Source organism: Agelaius tricolor, unplaced genomic scaffold (genome assembly GCF_023055355.1).
Source record: "Agelaius tricolor isolate 1412-34295 unplaced genomic scaffold, bAgeTri1.0.p SCAF_7, whole genome shotgun sequence".
In the NCBI taxonomy this organism is placed as follows: domain Eukaryota; kingdom Metazoa; phylum Chordata; class Aves; order Passeriformes; family Icteridae; genus Agelaius; species Agelaius tricolor.
This window is the reverse complement of record NW_027269267.1, coordinates 17,740,647-17,761,366: the sequence shown is the minus strand read 5'-3', so window position 1 is coordinate 17,761,366 and position 20,720 is coordinate 17,740,647. Positions and strand designations below refer to the sequence as shown.

The window sequence follows — 20,720 nt, the reverse complement described above, 5'->3', positions numbered from 1 at the left end:
ACTTGGTAGTTACCAATCATTTAGATGGTCAAAAGGGCTAATGCCTTAGATTGCTCTTAATCATAAGATATCCTCAGACAAACCTCCCCAGTCTTCGTTCTGGCTCTACAAACAAAATCAAGCAGCAGTGAAAATGTAGTATCAACTACTAAATGAAAAAAAAAAAAAAAAAAGGCAAATAAAAACCCAACATTCACCCAATCATGTATAGCTTATTTACATTTAAAATAAGACTTAAAAATATTCTAAACAATATACAAAAGTAATTTCAGTTATTTCACTTAAATCTGTTTCAGCTGTTATTCTTTAGATTAATACTATTTCAATAGGTTTTCCTAAAAGTCCACTGTTAAGAAAGAAAACACAAATGCACCAGAAGAAAACATCTATTCAAAGACTTCAAGGAGATGCATTAGAAAAACTCTAAAGTTTACTTTTCATTTCTTAACCGGGTACAGGATATCGGTATCTTAAAAGAGTATGTTGTAAAGAGATTTTTAGAAAGCTTCAGTTGTGCATGAAGGAATTTTAATTCAAAGATTTTACTTTTTTAAAGAGCAGTCGTTCATTACTGGAACAGATTAAAAGCGTAATAGAATACAAAATTTACATATATTTCATTCAGTGATTAACTGTCACACAGTATTATTATTAACATTAATAATAAGACTTGTTTCATGAAGAAAAGTTTCATTCAGCCTATCATCCTTGAAGTAATGTAACAATTTAATTCAAAATTCATATTTATTAAGTCACCATTGTTACTTGCTGAGTAGTCACTTTCATGTTGTATTGCTTAGTGCAAAAAGTTCAACATTTTCACTTGAATCAATCCATCTGTTAATCAAACATACTTAGAATTCTCAAAGAGCTGTGAACAATAGGTCTTCTCAGATTTTTTTTGCCTTTTAATATCAAGTTTTCAGCCTTTATAAAATTTAATATATACACTTTTATTGTATCGTGATATCCATCACCAGAACTACTACTGTTGCTAGACAGCTTGGCAACAAAAAATATAGCTTCTCCCTTAAAAATAAATAAAAGCCCTAAAACACATACCAGCAATGTGCCCCAACATCTGTACAACACACAGAGAAGACCACAAAGAAATGAAAATCTAAAACCAAACACAACAGGATGCCGCCTGGGGACATTGATGCTCTTTTCACCTAATATTCTCTGGCACTCTAAGACCATCTCACAGGTAGTGAAAATTCTAGGAAAGGGTAGTAGCACTGCAACATGATACATCTCAGAAAACAAGAGTAAAAATGGAATTTTCTCCTCACAATCTCAAGATCCAAACATTAACATTGATCTTTTCAACATCCTGCCACATCCAATGAACTTGTTCTATTAAAATGCAGATTAATGTGAGCATTCAGAAAGAGCACCTGATTTTGAAGATAAGATACTCCTTACTCTCAAGTGGCCTTCTGCAATTGTTCCCTGAATTTACTATGCTAATTGATGAGCAGCACATGACTAAACTCCTGAAAACAGCTATGGCACGTGCAGCAGTGCTAAAATTTTCATTGCATCACCCTGACACAGTGCTTCTATTGCTGAGGACAGGAGAATGTCTCTGGAAAAAAAAAATCTATCTGTTGAATGTACAGAATAAATACATCCTTATTAGAATTATAATCTACAAGAGTTCAGTGTATTGTTAATATACCCTCAACGGTGCTACAAGAATTGCTTATATCAATAAATTATCAAGTTCACAGTTTGCAAACTGATCAGTAATGGAATTCACATCAGAGAGGCTACTGGATAGTTAGGAGATAGCAAGGACTGCCTATGCTAATTTGTCTTATTTTTAATTGAAACTTTCTGATGTTTCAATTTGCAAAGCTTAATGAATGCATATTTAAAACTTTTATGAAAGACTTCTTCAACTTGTTGAGTCTTAAGATCTTCTAATTTTGATTTCTTTGATGTAATAGAATTAGTCATATCTTACACACATACACACTTAAAGAAACAACAAAAAAAATCAGACTGAGCATGGGAAGAGGTCAAAGCATGATAATGCTAACTTCCTGGATACTCAGTGCCACTTTTTCAAGAAGATATTTAAATCTTAAAATGTTAACCTCCTCTTCCCCCATTACTATTTGGGAAAAAGAGATGCAGGTTCTACTGTTCATTTTCTGGAATACTTTCTATTACTTTAAACACTGAAGTGTGATTTGGTCAGTATTTGCAGGAAAGCCTATTCTGCAGTGCAAGAACGACTGTTTAAAATGATCTATTAAAAATACAGAAATATCAAGGTTTACAGACCTGTCTGCTACAATTAAATTCAGAAACCTTTAGAGGTTTGTTCCTAAGAGCTGCATGAAGCACTCCAAGTGGGGTCTCACCAGAGCAGGGTAGAAGGGCAGAATCCTCTCCCTTGACCTGCTACTGATGCAGCCCTGGGCAGAACTGCCTTTCTGGGCTGCACACACACACACACAGGTCATGTCCAGCCTCTCATCCACCAGCACCCCAAGTCCTTCTCAGCTGCTCTTGACCTGTTCACCCTCCAGCCTGTACAGATAACAGGAATTGCCTTGACCCAGGTGCACAATCTTGTATGTGATCTTGTGGAACTTGCTGAGATTCCTAGGGGCCCACTTCTCCAGCTTTTTCCAGGTCCCTCTGGATGGCATCCCATCCTTCATGTGTGTCAACTGCACCACTCAGCTACACCACCACACCTGCAAATTTATTGAGGGTGCACTCAATCCCTCTATGTCATTAACCAAGCCATCAAACAGCACTGGTCCCATTACTGACCCCTGAGGAACACCACTGAAATGCATCAGGACACCAAGCCATTGACTGCTATCCTTTGGATGTAACTGTCCCATCAAATCCACCTCTCTTGAATTTAGAGAGAGCAATTGTATGGGGAACTGTGCCCAGATAAATGACATCTGTAGCCCTCCCCTGGCCCACTGACAGAGTTGCTGCATTTCAGAAGGCCAACCCAGAGAAGGGGTTGGCAGGACTTGCCCTTGGTGGAGCTGTGCTGGCTGTCCCAAATCACCTCCCTGTCTTCCACAAGCCCTAGCACAGCTCCTAGGAGGATCTGGTCCATGATCCTTAAGGTATGGACAGCAGTCAGGATGACAGGTTGGTAGTTTCCAGAGTCCTCCTTTTTACCTTTTTGAAAATGAGTACAAAGCTTCCCTCTTCCCAGTCACCTGGGACTGCATCTGATTGCCATGACTTTGAGTGTCATGGAGAGTGCCAAACACTCTAACAGCACTACAACCCCTTTCTTCTATAAATACATCTCCAGAGACTGAGTTCTGAAAACACATTTTACAAAAGCATCAGCTACCAAAACACTACAACTTGTTCTTCTGTGAGTTGGGAGGGATTCCAAATCCATAAAAATCATAGCTATTTCCTAATCCCTAAATAATGAACTAACAATCTATCATTTCTCATTCACAGTAACTCTCATAGGTCTCCATATATATGTATCTACTAAAAGGTAATTGTAGATCATTATCAGTGCCTAAAATCAAGCAGATACATGTCTTAAAATTGCAGTGACTAACTGATCAACAAAGTTGACCACTGAAACTCACACTGAAGTTATATGTGAAGAGTAGATGGCAGTCAAGGCAGTTGGATCTCCATGATAATAAAGATTCCATTATTCATTCTTGTTTCACATTCAGGGGAACACAGGTACAGCCAAGGCAAATAATGCCACTGCCAATTGAGGAAGGCAGTCCATTTCAACAGTCCATATTTAAGAAAAAACATTAAGTGAAGACTGAATTGACTGCATTCATTGTGGTCAGTTTCTCAGGCAAATGGTAATAAAAAGGTGCTTACAAAGACTGTTTCCTAAACTAGACAAAATCCCTTATACTCACTCCCACCCACTGGAGGCTTAAATATAAGAATTTTGCCAGTGCTAATGACAAAATGAAGGAGTTTTGGCACATCTCAAGAACAACCTAATACCTACAATTATGCATAGTTTCAAACCTATGGTTTCCAATAAGCACACTTCATCTCCAATAAGAAAATTCTCATAGCACATGCAGGAAATTCACTAGAGTTTCATTTCCAAAGATGCTCATTCTAAAACCAAAAGCTTAAACCTATGCACCAACCCTAAGCATCTGAGGCAAGTCAGCCAACATGAACACTGTCAGCACCCTTCTGGATATAGGATGAGGCAAGGGTTTGAAAGCAAAGAAAATAAGGTTAATTGATAGCTTATCTCTTATTCTTCATGTGGAAGGACTAGTAAATACTGCCTGAGGCCAAACTGCAAGCGCCTAAGAAAAAAAAACCATTCACATAGCTTTTAAATTTTTGATCATTACTGAAGTAGTGACACAAACAAGCAAGTCTGATTTGTGGACAGACTCATTGGCCTTTTTGTTTAGAAATCTCTTAAAAAATATGTATTTTAACTATTTAAATGTTCTGCAACCAAGTATTAAAAATTACACAAAAAATCCTACAAAAGAAGAGTGGTGAACAAAATGGGGATGATTTCCAAAATACTTTCCTAAAATTTACCTAGGATGATCAACAAAAACCATTTTCATTCATAGCCAATGTTTAGGAAATTATTCTTACTTCAAATGAAGAGGAGCAAGTCTGTACAGATTTGCTTTAAAATAGATACATGACTGCTCTGTTTAAATATTATCATTAACTCCTTGATTTGAGCATTTTAGCACAAGAAATGACCACAAACCTCCAAGCACCATACTGAACTACTGAAGCCATCCAAAAAAACCCTGAGCAATTAGACTTTTGAGAGAAATAAATCAAATCCTCTCTTTTGTATAGAGCATCTATCATTGGTAGTTCCACACCTTAAAAAACTCAAGTGTCACAAACTGATGCACAGGCTCATCTTTTAGCTGTTCCACACATCTCATGTACATATTTAATTCATGCAACAACACACTGCATCTACCAATTTCTTCAGTATAATTGAGTTGTTCACACAAGCAAAAACCACCTTTTCAGCAGTGCATGCCTTTGTAATCACTAGTTAAGTATTAAAATCTCTCTAGCAAACAAGATACAAAATCATCAGCATTCTTTTGAACAGAAACATTTCTACAAGAGAGAGACAAGGAAGAATGGAAGCACTGGAGTTAATTACCTTTTACTACCCTTCATCTGGGTACCACTGCCAATATTGATGACTGACTGCTGATAAGTTATCAGGTGGTAATAAATATGGGGGAGGGGGTAGGGAATGAATACTTGAACTAAGTACATTCCTGAAGAACTAACAAGAATGTGAAGGTGAGAGGGGTTAAACAAGTTGGTGTGTTTCCATCACACAAACTGTAGCAGTTAGTGAAGGGAGCTCACAGCACCAAGAACTTTATGACAAATTGAAGAAGGTGCTCAGACATAGAAGTACATCCTGGGAAACTTCAACAGAAAATACAAGTAGGCAAGGCTATTAAGAACTAATTCACTACTCAGCAATTCGTGCCTTAGTCTATTTCCTCTTAACATTACACAAACAGTCACTTAATGGATCTGTAATGATTTTCTTTTGTTTAAGTATTCTTTACAGCTCTTCATCTTTAAGGTACTTCAGACACCAATGCCTGTAACATTATTAATTAATTTTGTTGTGTATTTAATTAATAATATTGTGTATTTATCGATATATATGTATGTGTGTACATATGTACATATATATATTGGCAATATGAGTATTCAGGGCCAAATAATTACTTTGTTGCACATAATTAAAATCTGAATGGTCAGAAACAAACACATGACAAACCTGCTAGAAATATGTTTTGCATTTGGAATCACACCATATTTCAGTCTGGTAGTTCTAAAGTATTCTGAGAAGCAGATACTAACTCAAAATACTAAAAATTCTCCACATGTGAGAAACGTATTTTAACAACTCTCTTCATCAAACCCAGAATTTACATAGCAGCAGTTGACACAAAACCAAATTTCCATAGAAAATAGTCCAAATTGGAAGTTCAATTTAATATAAACCCTGACTTTTACAGGATTTATAAACTAAAATACAGGTATAGGGAGTAGTTTTATACTTGATCAACAGTCAATACAACTAAGAATGAAAAACACAGAAGCCCAATGTAGGATTCCAGTGGTGCTGTGATAAACGGCTACATTTCAAGTTAATCAGAATTATTTAATAAACATTGGCAACTGAAAATCTCCTAAAGATGGGGAAAGGAAGGGTAATCAGAGTAAAGCCACCAGGGTTAAGGAAAAGTCTCACATTGGAAAAGCTATATTTCCCTTGGCCAAAGACTTTTAACTTGAAGTTATATTAATCTGAAATTATATTCTCTGTAAAAAGAGAATGTTTGTTGCTTGGAAAGAAAAATAGTAAGAATTCCTAGAAATATATTTTTTTCTTTAGACCAGCCCCACAAAAGTAGTGAAAATAAAGTTCAAAAACAGTAACAATGAGAAAAATATAGTTATTCTACTTTATGTACAATTAACTGTATTTGCAGGAGACAAACTGGAATATATAACTAATCTGTTACATCTGTTTTCATATAAAGAACAAAAGATTTTAAGAGAATGAACAGATTATTTTTCTCCCATCTTTGTAACCTGCAACAGGACTTCTGGTTAAAATAATCCCCTACAAAGAGTAAAGAAGGACTTAAACTGAATCATAACACAAGCAGTAAATAAGTGCATGTATTTCCTTTCTAGAAAAATAGGGTAGCAAATCTGTGTGTAATGGCTGACCTTGTTCATGACAAGAACTTTAATGTGCAGTGGATCTGCATGTATTCTGAAGGGATTAAAAAAAACAGCTACCAGAGTAAAGCATACCTTGTGTTTCCCCATCCTACTAACACTACGTCCAACAAAAGACTACCCAGTGGAACACAGACGGCTTGTAGAAGAATTAAGCAATTAATTCATAGGAGAAAATAAAAAATTGAAAGTTCACATAGGGGGAAATAGAGCAACTTGGATCTAGCATCTAGGCAGTAAACCTCAGTACACTTTAAAAAATAAAGGTGAACCATCCCTGTTAAAACATGTTCACTGACTTGCACACAAGTCTTGATGATTCCCCCAGCACACCAGAATTTTTGATTCCCATTCAGACAGACGTTCAAGGACCTTAACTTTGTACATTTCAGTAAGGAAAAAAAACACTGAACAAAATCAGATAAACCCAAAATAACCAGCATAGGATGGAGAAATATGGAGAAATTATATGTTTTTCTATACCATTGAACCCCTTCACATCAAATAGTTTTTTTTTTTTTAAATGGTAGACATGCAATCCATCATTCTTCAGTGATAATAACAAACAACAAAAGCATTCAAAGTGAAAAAAACAATGTTCTTATACTTTATTCTGTATGTTTCTATGGCACTACTATTACTACTTTGTCAGCTTGGAAATGTTCCACAGTAAGCAGCCTATAGCAGAAAAGCAGGTCTAAGAACTAATCAGAACTATACCTGAGCAAGTCTCAAAGAAGAGAGTCTAGCTTCTGGATTTCAGCAATGAAAAAGTAAAGAAGTGAACATGCATCAGGTATGAGAAAAAAATTAATGGTTAATAAATAAAAAGAAAGAATGATAGACACATGAACAACACTAAGTTAAATTAACATGATCTACAATTATCTAGGTATGAACACAGAACAGCCACTTGCATTTACTAGCAGAACATGAAGTCACAGTAGGTTACAACATCAACATGCCAAACCAAACGAAAAGAGCAGCTAACATCATCCTACTGGCACACTTAGGACAACTAGCTGAAACTACATGCTAAGCATGCTGAAAAATACCTTCTAGAAGCTTAGAGGAACAGGAGGTTTCTGAGTCCCAGCCTACCATGCTGACACTTAGGCCAGAGAAGTTGGATGTGCTTACCTCCTGTAAAAGATCTGCTTGTTCAATGGCTTTAAGAACATTTTTCTTGGATGTCTCCTGAACTTCCCCTCCTAAAAGGAACTCATCCAAAATGAAATAGGCTTTTTCAAAATTGAAGATGATATCAAGTTCACAGACCTAAAAAGAACATCAGGCATTATTGCAAAGTGGAAGGATACTCTCACTTGAGGTATATCCTCTCACAGAACTTAACTTGTTCACAGCTTCACCAAACTTTACCAAATCAAGATGTTAGCCTAAGGCTGTAACCTTGTAAGGACTGGGGCAATAATAAAAATCACACCTTGGAGGAAAAAAAAATCAGATTTTTTCTTCAGTTAAAAACAGCTACAGCAACCTCTGCAAAAAGCTTTCACTGTTAAAAAGGCTTCAATTCACAGCAGTCTGTAAGACAGCTCCTCAGGACACAAAAGAACATTGCCTATAAAAGTTCTCTTGCTGCCTGCAGTATGCAAAGGCAGCTCACACAATCTTACAGAAAGATATGAAAATAAATAATCTCAGATTTCTTGTTCAGTCTGCATTTCATAGTCAGAAGGACTACGAAGGAAGGCAGAATGAGCACCAGTTTTTCCAGGAGTGTTCATGTACATTACTGTAGCAGTTTGTGTTTGCTGTCTGGGTAAGCAGATGTCTCTCACACCTTTCCTTACCATTCCTGCCACTTCACAACCAACTGCCTCCTTTGGAAGCAGATGTAAGAGGTGCTCACACTAAAGCAGTGCCAGGGAGAAGAAAAGCTTCCTGCCAAGAGTAAGATTTTACCTGCCCCAAGCCAGACTACTATGAAATGAAACAAATACAGGCAATTAACACCAGATTAATGAAAGTTCTTCTACAAATCAATAATTTCATTTTGTATTTTAATAGAGGCAACCATCAGCTTAGTTTGGCCAAGCAAGCCACACAAAATGTATTAAATACACCTTTCAATTCCTAGTTGGTTATGTTCTTGTAAAAATGTTGTGGGCATAAAAAGAAGTGAAGAAACATAAAGAAACTTAACTCACACTGCCAAAATACTTGTCAAGAAGTTCTACATAGCGATGAATTATTTCCAGAGTTATTAGTTCATTGTCCTGATCTTCAATAGCACAGCAGAAATAGAGGCTTGCATATCTGTAATAACAAAATAATCCTGATGTTAGCATACAAGCATAAGCAAAATGAATGCACTTGAGGAGTATCATATTCTCAGCAGTCCTTCATACTCAAGTTCAGCATACTGGTATCCAAATCACAACCAAGCAAGTCCTACCAAAGAATGGCTGACAGACCAGAAGACACACACATGTACATGGGAGCTATGTCTCTGAGTCAAGCATGACTTCACTCTTGGCCATCCTTTAGCTGACAGAACTAAAATAGCCAAAGAGGTGGGTGGAAAACTAAATATATTTGATTTTGTGGCATCATGACAGAGTTCTGAGATGACATACCTTCTCTTCTCTCTGTAACATCCATACACCAGTATATTAATCAACTGATCCCATGTTAAACTTTCATCATGTAAACTATACATAGATAACGCCTCAAGAAAGATAGACTGAATTAGCAATTAGGGTTTGGTCTTTATAGAGAATTTTAAAAACTCAAAAACTCCAAAACCAACACCAAAGTCATCCACCCCAACTACTACTAAGTCAACAATGTAATCCCTACTAACTGTCCTAGCATCAGATAGATGAGAGGCCATCAAATAGTTTCTAGCAATCCACTTCCATCTTGGAAGACAGGGAAGTCGTAACTTCAGATATGATCCAGTTCCACTTTAACAAAAAGACCATCCAATTCTACTGTGCTCTATTATATATTTGTTCAAGCCAAGTTTAAAGAAATCTAATTTAAAAAAAGAAAAAAAAAACAAAGCAGGAATGAAAGCTGAAAATCCCATTTAGTCTTTTCTAACATGCCAAAACCATATGCCTTTCAGTCACACATGGCACAAACCAGATTTCAAGTGCCACCTGTTGTAACTGCTAATTTACATAAACCAGAAACAGCTTTTGTTTACCTCTAGAGGGGACAACTGGCCCCATTAAGCACTCCTGTGCAGCCAAGCCTACTGAAAAATAAGTCATCCAGATATGAATACCTAGTTTAAGGTGCATAGTTGTTTCCCATACAGAGAAATCCATCCATCTTTTAAACATTAAACATATTTTATCAGCTGGGACTTGTCAGACTTTTAGAAGTTAGAAATTCTGAAAAAACCCTGCTGTATTTTCAGTTATGTTGAAATTTATCTCCAAGACACCTATCCAGTACCATTTATGATCTGAAAATGTCTCCCCTTCTCCCACTCTGCTCCAAATCAAATTGCTACAGCTTCAACATGAAAGATTAATCAGAATAGCTCTTATACAAAATCTTTAAACTACTATAAAATATTATTGCCTCTCCTACCACAAAACATGATGGGGGAAGAGAGGAAGACACCTCCAGTGAAGGACACCTTCATTCCCTCTCTCTTTCATCTATTCACCACGGGGATGCATCAACTCATCACAAGTCCTATCTGAGCACAGTTCTTTTGATTCTGCATTGTTCTGTTTATGCCTCACTAATTTTTCAAGGACATTTACAGTCATTGTAGTAGCTTGCAACATTCAATCTGTATAAGGAACCTAAACTATTTCTAAAAGTATTGGAAAGAAATATTATAAAGAAAAAACATGCTTTCAAACTTACTGAGGAATTTCTAAGTCAAGCTCCATGTTATCATATTTCATTGTAGCAAAAAAGAGCATTGACACATTATTTGTTATTTGCACTAATCACCAGCACTCAGGCCAAATCCATCTAAACAAAGCCTTTCATCACCTGCAGAAGAGCAGCACTGATTATGATCAAGTGCAGTTCAACTGTTTCCTTATAGTGCTTAAACACAAGTTGAACCATGTACCAGCAGACCTTATCAAATCAAATTTGATTCAAATATTTTAAGTTTATCCACATGGGATTCCCTCTCTGCTCCTCTAATACATAGGAGTCTCTCTTGGCACAGAGAACTATTTTATGGAAAAAGAAGGGAGGAGGGGAGAGAGGGAGTCCAACACAAAATACTTTCTCAGATCATGGTCTGCTCTCAGTGTCCTCATTTAAGAGAGCACAAAACATACTTTCAAAAGACTGTATTTGGCAGCTAGCAAGTAGACTGCACATTCAAGCCCTGCCAACTGCAGTTCTGGAGAAATAAGACTAAGAAACAAAAACTACTCAGTGGATATCAACACAAAATGGAGGCCTGGGTATCTATTATTATAAGCAGAGAATATTTTGGTATTTATTTTTTAAGTAGCAACCACGACTAATGGATCACTACTCAACAAAAGAAAACAAATGCAGATTTAATGAGCCTGAATGGCAAAAGGCAGAAGAGTAAAAACAAGTCATACCAAAGGGTATGAGCATACTACAAAGGAATGCTTCAGATCCAAATTCTCAGAGGCATAATTTTAATTTTTTTCCCCTGTAGAAAGGGCTTCAGAAAAAAAAAAAAAGTGCTCACTAATAATCCACAGCAGACACTGGAAGTTTTGCCAAGTGCAGAAGTTTACATGGACAGTATCCACACAAAGACAAGTAGATTACTCGGGCTCAAAAAGATTTCTGCTCTGCAGAAACAGCTTCTTCCTAATGAGCCTGATAGAAACCTTTCAGATGCACCCAATGAAAAGGCAAACCCTGATAGAAAAGTACATACCCAGAAGTAAATAAAGTGGAGTCTGTAAGAAACATTCTGCCTTTTTTATTCCTATTGTAGTTCTGGTCTTTTTTTTATCTCACTAAACATTATTAAAATAATAATCAGACTCAATTCAGCTGCTTACCCTCATTTAGGAAAATATTTAATGACAAATATCCTCCACCTATCAGAAAGGGGACCAAAACCAGAGAGACCAAAAACTGTTTGGACCAAATCACCTGAAAATGTAATACAGGATTAAAGAACAAAAAGGTACACAGCAGGTATAAATACTTATGCAAATTCCTGCCTTTAGACAGATGGCCTCAAGATTATTCTTTTTTGATAGGAAACAAATCCATGCATCTTCCCCTCAAGAGTTGCAATAATTCAGCAGTGGGAAGCCTCAAAACAGGCAGGCAATATTTCAGCAGAGTTCTCCTCTTCTGTTCTCACAGCCAAGTTCAGTAACTCTGCTGAGAGATCAGGTCACTGTGGGCAGAGCACAACTTACAAATCCTACCAGCACAGTGGTGTTCTCTTTCTGGATGAGAGAACACCTGCTTGAAGTCATCCCTGCAAGTTCAGCACCAGATAAGCCTGCAAACAAGCCATAAGTCTGTCAGCATCTAAGTCACTTTGCATGTACATCCTAACTGTGGAAGTTAAAAGCTTACAAAGCTTGGTAGGAACAGAACAGAACTCTAAATGACAATGGGGAGGCAGACAAGTGTTTAATGAGCCCAAGAATCTATGGTTGCCTGATAGCTAACCCAATGAAAATTGGGACAACTAATAAGCTGTGCTTGACCCAAGTTTGTTTTTTTTTCCTTGTCCCACAACTTTACACATTTCTTTAAAAAAACATTAATTTCTGAGGCTCCAGGACATAGTCTATCAAAGTGAAGCACTTTTCCAGTTTCTTATTTCAGCAAGGCCATAGCCCCCAGCAGCTTCAAAATGAACAAGAATTTGATTCTGCTAATTCTCTAAGAAAAAGCTGTTGCCTCTTGATACTGAGGTCCTCCTGGTGCCACACAAACTAAAACTCTGTACAAAGAAGACTTGATCTAATTAAATTTATCAAGTCCAAGTATCTAATTCACTAAAATCACTGCATTCAGCCAGTTTTACAAAGCTACCTAACTAACATCATAGTAATACTTTCAAGAGGTACGACTGGCTGCTAAGTGATACATAAGAAAAAACAGGGATCATGCCAAGCTGGGCACATCCCACTGGCCACATGGCTGTACCTTCAGTTCACAACACTTTAAGAGACACAGTACCTGCACAATGGGCTCTTTCATTGCTTCTTTCAGTGGAGGGACAGTAGAAAGAAAGTTTTAAAACTTACTCAGTTTTAAGTCTTTAACATAACCTCTGATTATGGTTATGTGGTGCAAAAGTAAAAGACAACTGCCACATCAAGAACAGCAAAAGCTATTGTAGTTTCATAATATCCTACTCCAAATACAGTTCCAAACTGACACATAAAAGCAAAGCCACAATCCTCAGTCAAATAACTAAATAATTAAACTATGTCCCATGAATGAAGCTAAACAAATGCTAACAAAGTAAAATTTATATAAAATAAATTTTTCTTCAAGTTCTGACTTTAACTGCAATATACTACACAGTGAAAATAACTCATATTGCCAGAAGTTAAAATGGTTAACAGAAGAAGTCTTCCAAGAAAAAAATTAGAAATTTTAACATTTAACACATTTTTTCTGTCATGGGGGGAAAGCTACAGGAACTTCTACTCTATATGCTCCAAAACCACTATGTTACTTTTTAAATGACAAACTGTGAAGAGCAAACACATCAGCTGTGTTTGTTAAGTTTCTAATCAGCTGTCTGCAGATGACTCCCCCTCTATTTTCATAAACCCTAATTGTGGTTGGCTTCCCATATTTAATTTTTTATTTTCCCAGCAAGTCACTTCAAATCTCTATGCTTCTTGAAGTTAGAAGCCCCCATTCTCTTTTTAATCTTCTGGTGTCTATCAGCCTGAAAAACTATCTTCCAAAGCAGCTACAGAATACATAGAAGCCAATTCACACACCATGACAAAAGCTGGGCACCTTTCTGTCTGTGTTCTGTAGTGCTGAAGGAAAAAAACTTTAGAAGGCAAAGACTGAGCCTGTGTTGCAACCATTATAAATGGTACATGTATGAAACCAGAGGGAAATAAAAGCTACATGACCTACATTTAGATGAATTTTAAGATCTATTTCCTTGAAAATTCAGAAAGCATCCTATAAAGACAAAATGCTACAGAGCTAAGGAGGCAAATCAAAATAGCCCAGCAGTCTTAATAAATGTTAAGTATCATAAGGAAGTCAAAGCTACTGTCTTGCCAACTGCTGCATTTAAATTCATTTTATTCCTTCAAAAAGTATGATGAGACCCTGAATACAGTTCTGATACTGCCAATCATTCTTTGAGCTGCAATATCCAGATTCAATTCTCCTACATTTGAACAACAAACACACTCTAAAAACAAAAACAGCACTTAAATTTCAAGAATTTAAGATGCAAAATAGCAATAGGCACATACTTTCAGAACTTATATTGTAAAACATTTGCACCAGCAGGTTCAGATCATTCCCAGCAATAGATCAGACAAGAACAAATCTTAGCAGAGATCCTCTAGAGATGCTCAAGAGGAACTGCGAGCACCTTTTGCAATTTCTCAAGCCACAGAGTTCCTTTTGGTGTGTTTTGCTTTGAGCCACCACCTTCTCAGCTACAAAAAGTCACCCTTTACAAAGAAATCTAGCTGGTGCTCATCATCTTTAACTATGATGCAATGATGGGAACAAGTCCCACAAACCTAAGAGCTGGTAGTGTTACCAGACACAGACATTTAAACTATCACCTCTTACACCTAGTCCTTCTGGTGATGTTTCAGTGAAAAAAAAAAAGTTGAGATGTTCATTAGCTTGGTACAAGCTCATCTTCAGCAGTTTCACAGGCTCTCTGTGCCAGACTGGTCTGCAGAGAGTGAAATAAGCTACTGCAGTCAGCTGTGCACACCAGCAGTCCAGCAGACAGACTGCAGCACTTAGACCATTTTTAGCCAGACATAGATGTCTCCCAGCAAATTTCTTCATTCTCCTTGACCACAGGATGCACAACACACCACTGAGATGCAAGAACTCCACAACATTGAGCAACTCAAACAGTCCTACCCCAATTTCCACCAGCTCCCTAGACACAAAAGGACATGGCAAGGAGTAGCTAACAGCAACAAACTGGGAGGGAAAGCAGCTGTGTGGAAGCATCCCCAGAACAACTACTGCCGTTCAAGACTGGGTAAGGAGGGAAACAGACTGGCCTACTAATGTCTCATTTTTCTGATTTAGTCCCATGAAAAGGCACTTGCAGGCATTAATACGGAAGAAAGCACAGCAAATGTTTGAGCAAGCTTGTCTACATATGTGTTCAAGGAATTTTGTGAGGCAATCAAGAGGCAGAAGAAACTGTGTATGCTATTAGTACAGCTTCATGCATTGTTTCTCCTCTTTTCTCCTCGTGTTGAAGAACTGCATGCACTAGGCAGACCAGCAATACTCATATGCATACCTTTACACAAACCAATGTACATATGAGAGCAGCACTGAAAACATCTAAACATTTTTGATACTACTCATTTCTTATCCTGGAGAAGAGTTACAAATCGCTCATTTCTGCTCCAGTCCTTTCTGTCCCATCTACAGGGAATACAACAATATTTACTGTGGGGCACAAACTATCTACCATCTCCACGAGAAAACAGGAATGCATAAACATTCTCAGGTTTACAACTAACTAGGGAGAGAGATAACTCAAGGCTTTGTAGCACCACCTTTAGCTGGAAGAGATGCAGCATACCACATCAGGAGGAGGATTACTGTTATTTCTGGAGAAGAATTATTCTCACACCACTACACTCTGATACATTCCAAAGATCAGCACAAAGGTAAAAAATGCCTGCCAAATACTCCTAGAAAGGTTAGGGAACACTTGAAAAATGAAATTATCATGAAGAAAATTATATACTACTTTCATCAAAAGAAAGCTAGCCATGATTTTTTCAATAATGAAAAATCGTTTTCTGTACATACATGGGGGAAAAAAAAACCAAAAAAAAAGCAACACCCAAACCAAGTACTATGAAAAACTATGTCCTTATTTCTAGAAGCCTTTAAAAGCAAGTTACATTTTCAGGTGATTTATGAAGCCACTTCTTGAGGTAAATATTTATGAAATTTTTATCACTTATTAAATCTGAAATGTGTACAAATATGAAGCATGTACGTACTGCGTGAATCTAAACAGACTACCAAGAAGAACTGCCACTCCTTATAAAAATAGGAGGAAAGCTCATTTCTTCAGTACATTTCTAAATGCATGAGTGATTTTCCACACATGAATGACTCCTGCTTGGTTATCAAATTAGATGCAAGAGAAAAGTCAGTCTTCTCTGTAACCAGCAGAGGGAAGTAAAAAAAAAAAAAACAACAACAAAACAAGAACAACCTTCATTATTTTCTTGCTACTTAATACGCAGTTTGTAATGTATGGCAATTACGAGGTTAGTGAGACAGAACCACCTTTTGTAGACAATCTTCAGGTCTCTCCATTCGAGGAAGCTGCACATTTTCGGTTTGCGGGCTAATACTGTTTGAACAAGTTCTCTTGTGATCTTCTTCTTTTCTTTGTCAGATAATGGGACATACCACTTCTGGAGTCTCAGTTTCCCCTGGCGACTAAAAAGCAACATAAACTGCATCTGTTGAATTGGAAGGAGGGGAAAAAAGAAAAGCATTAATCTCAGTCCCCGAGTTTCGAAAAGATCTGAGAAAAACCAAGCAGAAAGCAAGTCGGACATCCAAAACCCTAACTACAGTACATATTTCTATAGCACAGGCAGATGTTACACAAGATTTAGAAGTAGCAATGATACAAAGGATTCTGCAGAGCAAGGTCAGTCAAGCCCAAGGCAGAAGAAAGCGCACACAAGTTTCAGAAGGGGTGTCAGAACCACGGGCTGGGGAGTGAATATACCCCAATTTCAGACCAGCCACATCCAGCACTCCTACAGTTTTATTTGGGTTTTCTACCCAAAATGACAGAAAAACATTACAGCAGACTCTTCCAATACCCAACCTCATTTCCAATTCAGCCGATTAGAGCCTTAGAGGAGCAATTTGCACTTAAAATCTTTCTGAAAAGCCTCGGAATACTTTAAAAGACATCAAACCTCCCAGCGGAGAGTCCTACGGCACAGAAAAGCCCAGTCTTTTCCCACGTTACACAAAAGGAGAGATTAAGTGCTTTCCCTGCGGTCCTATGTTCCAGGTCTCGCTTCCTCCAAAGGAGTGATGTTGCAATTATATTTTAAGAGGAACTTGCCGGGCTGTGTTTTCCAGCAGCCGTAACATTAAATGAAAAGGCTCAGGCTTTTTTCTTTTGCCTTTTTGCTCGAAGTTGTATCGGGCTGGAGAAGTTTCCCAGACAATATGACAGACATGAAATACGATGCTAAAGCCCAGCCTGGTCCCGGGTGACAAGCGTGACCAGCGCCAGCCGCGACGAGCGGCGGCCGCGCCCGCAGCGGCTCCGCGGTGCCAGGGCGGGGGCAGAGCCCCGCAGCCCCCGCAGCCTCCCAACATCCCGCCTCGCCTCCCCGCCGGCCCCTGCACCGCCCCGGCTCCCCCGGAGCGGAGCGGGCGGCTCGGGAGGAGAACCCGGCTCCGCGCGGCTGTGCTCACCGTGCCCGGGGATAGCGGAGCTGAGGCGGAGAAGAAGCAGGCACCTCTGCCCACAGCGGTACCGCCGATGTTGCCGCCGCGGCCGCCGAGCGGGACTGAGGGAGGGGTCGGGAGGGGACGGGAGGTGCCGCCGCCGCGAGCGCGCGCGCGCCTCAACGGCCGCCCCCCCTCGGGCAGGTCAGGGGCGGGGCCGGGACGGCGGGGGGCGGGGCCTGGATGGAGGGGGCGTGGCCCGAGAGCCTCCGGACAAAACTTTATCAGCGGCCGCGGAGGGGGGAGCGGGGAGAGCTCGGCTGTCACCCAATCGGAGAGCTCAGCGCGCGGGCGGGAGGGAGGAGCGAAGCCGTTCTGGACCAATGAGAGGCGTGAAAAGCGGGGAAGGCGGAGCTGGTGTTGGCGGCAGGAGGGGCTGGAGCAAGAGGTGGGGTTTAGATGCCCTAATCCGCGTGGCCCGAATTGCGATAAGGCAACGGCCGGCGCGGCAACAGCCAACCAGGCGGCGCGGTGCAGATAGCGGTCCGAGAGCAGCCAATGGACGGCCGCGGCACGGAGCCGGGGAAATGACATCAGTCAATCAGGCGCCCGGAGACTGAGGCTCCTCCCCCGGCCCCGCCAGCCCCGAGCCGAGGGGGGGGTAAAGGAGGGGCGGCCGAGCCGCGCATGCGCTGTGCCGTGTTTGCTTCCAGCACGTGCGGGCCCGGGGGGCGGAGGCTGAGGCGGCGCCCGCCGGGCGGGAGTGGTGGGGCTGCCTGTGAGGGGAGCGAGCCTGTGAGGGGAGCGAGCCTGTGAGGGGAGCGAGCCTGTGAGGGGAGCGAGCCTGTGAGGGGAGCGAGCCTGTGAGGGGAGCGAGCCTGTGAGGGGAGCGAGCCTGTGAGGGGAGCGAGCCTGTGAGGGGAGCGAGCCTGTGAGGGGAGCGACTGTCCTTCTGAAGGGACCGTCCTTCTGAGGGGACCGACCCTGTGTGGGGATTGTCCTTCTGAGGGGACCGACCCTGTGAGGGGATTGTTCCTGCAAGGGGAAGTTTTTCCTCTAAAGTCACCTTGATTGCGAGCTGCAATTAGATTGGCAGGACCAGCCGCCGACAGGGATTTAGCGGTGTTGTGTTTCATTAATGCTTGGTTTTAAAATTATTCATATGTGTCTACAGAGGCTTTGCGTGCTGAAACAGCTCCGTTTGGGGGTTTGGTTGGTTGGCCGGTTTTGGTTTTGTTGTGGATTGGTTTGGTGCTAAAATTCTAATGGAGGTGGGCTGAAAACTCATTAGTTAGCTGGAAGAAACAGAGCGATATGTCTGCAAGCCGAAGGGAGCCCCTTATTGTAAAAACAATGTTTCGAGCACCTAAAGCTCTCAGCATCGTCGCTGCTCACCACCACTCCCAGCAGTAAATGAACAGTAGTGCCCTGACCGAGCTCATCCGATAATGGTGTGACAGTGACCGACAGAACCCGGGAAAGGGTCGTGCTCCCAAAGCAGCTCTCCCGCAGGAGCAGCTCGCAGTGCCTCAGGATGTGTCACGCTCTTATTACTTTCTATTATTGACACTTTAAATAAGCGCCCATTCTTCTGGCTACGAAACGGCTATGGCAGCAGAAACTGGGGCTGGAAATGCTTTTGTGTAAAAATGTGCATGGTCTGAAAGGAAAGCCAATTTTCTGACGTTTCAAGGAATGCTATAGTCAATTGTACTTGAGGAAAACTGCAGATGTATTCCTGTTTTTATTGAAGAGGTTATAATTGTAAGAGTGAAGTGGCATGAGGACAAGGAGGCGTATGTGAAACCAAGCTGAATGGATCAGGCAATTGCAGTATTAGAGGTCATGTAGAAAATGAGAGCTGCTGTTGTAGGGGCTTGTTCCTGTCACATTTAATGTTCGTTGAGCAGCTGTCCCGTTCTCATGTTAACCTGCCTTTCATCAAGCACAGGAACAGTTGTGCATGGATCTGTTACCTCAGAGACTCTTGCCCTTACACCAGGCTGTCACTTTGTCCTCAGCAGTTGCCAGGCTTTACAGTTCTGCTTCCTTCCTGAGAGGTTATTCCATGGTCTAAAATACCCTGCTTTTCAGAAAACTTTCATAAACAATCTCTTTCCTAATCAGCACTTCGCTTATCTTTGAATTCAGCATTGTGTATTTGATGATTCTCTGAGTGCATGTACACTTCAGGGGCTTTGAGACTTCTCAATCATAATTTAAGCCGGCAACCAACTTTTATTTCTCTTCATCTGTGCAATTTCCAGTTTATTAGCATTGTTATGGTAATGGGAGCTCCAAAATGAATTTCTGAAGGAGTTACACCTGTGTTATCATTTGTCACTTCCCAGCTCAGTGAAATATTTCTGCATATGGATCAAACTACATATTTTGCAAACACGTAGTTGATTGAAATCAAACTACCCAGATAGTTCAAGAAATGCCTATGTTTTTGACACATAATGTCTTGAAGCTTCAGCTTCAGATTCTTTTCTTTGTTTTTCAGTCCTGTTTTTCCTTTTTTCTTCCTTTCTTTTTTTTTTTCAGATTTTACTGCTCATTTACAGTGTATAGTTTCATACAGTGATACAAGGGCAATTGTTCCACTACTTTTCTCCCTTCTCTCTTTTACCTGGCTGGATTTCTTCAGATTGTAGCCTGGAGTTTCTTCATTACATCTGGGCAGAAGGACTCTGCTATACAGAGTTTTGGGTGCTGTGATAAGGCATGTGAGACCTGTACTACATGCACTGGTGGAAGCACTGGTCGAAACTCTAGCCAGGTGCAACTTGGCAGAAGCTTTCTGTCTTCCACAGCCTGTCCTGCCTCCTTGTCCCTATCTCAGACAGAGAATGCAATGTTCTCAAGCCTGCTGGGATTGCCACTCATATGATCTTTCCTTATTTCTCTCAAAATGACCCTGCTTATTTTAAACAGTTTAAGGTGTTATTCCATGTCAGTTTCAGATGATCTAAACACCAACTTCTCCCACCCTCTCCTTTCATTCCCACCTCTGTGCTCCCATCTCTTTTCCTGTTCTGGCACTTTGGTGCATCTCCTATTGCCAACAAGGCTGGTTTTGGCTGTACAGGTGACTGAGGGAGTTGGCTTCAGGCTGAGCACCTGTGTTGGGGGACAGTGACAGAGGTAATGCTGTCCCTTCTGTTCCTGCTGTTTCTTTCAGGAACTTCAGAAGACTTGCTGTTCACATTTTTTTTTCAGTGTTTAAAGTGGCATTATGTGTGCCTCTTAATACCAACTCCATCATTTTTTCCTCTATGACATTATCCTGTCACTTACCCATTGAACTAGAAATGTACTGAATTAGCTCTAATTATCAAATTGATAAAGATATATATGATGCTTACAACAATAAT

The 20,720-nt window shown here is 40.0% G+C and overlaps 1 protein-coding gene across 4 annotated transcripts in view; it reads right to left on the bottom strand.

Annotated features, from left to right (window-relative positions):
- AP1S2 (adaptor related protein complex 1 subunit sigma 2) overlaps positions 1 to 17,550 on the bottom strand; it is a 30,935-nt gene extending 13,385 nt beyond the window's left edge. The window contains exons 1-5 of one of the 4 annotated variants that reach the window (XR_011679709.1): positions 17,371 to 17,550; positions 16,210 to 16,388; positions 8,931 to 9,039; positions 7,900 to 8,037; positions 3 to 105 (exon numbers count right to left, since the gene is read on the bottom strand). Coding sequence is in view for 3 of the 4 variants with exons in the window: in XM_071430482.1 (XP_071286583.1) it covers positions 61 to 105; positions 7,900 to 8,037; positions 8,931 to 9,039; positions 16,210 to 16,388 (471 nt within the window). In the remaining variant the exon portion in view is untranslated. The remainder of the gene's footprint in view (positions 1 to 2; positions 106 to 7,899; positions 8,038 to 8,930; positions 9,040 to 16,209; positions 16,389 to 17,370) is intronic. The other 3 variants (XM_071430482.1, XM_071430481.1, XM_071430483.1) reach the window with 3 other exon arrangements.
- Positions 17,551 to 20,720: the final 3,170 nt, after the last annotated feature.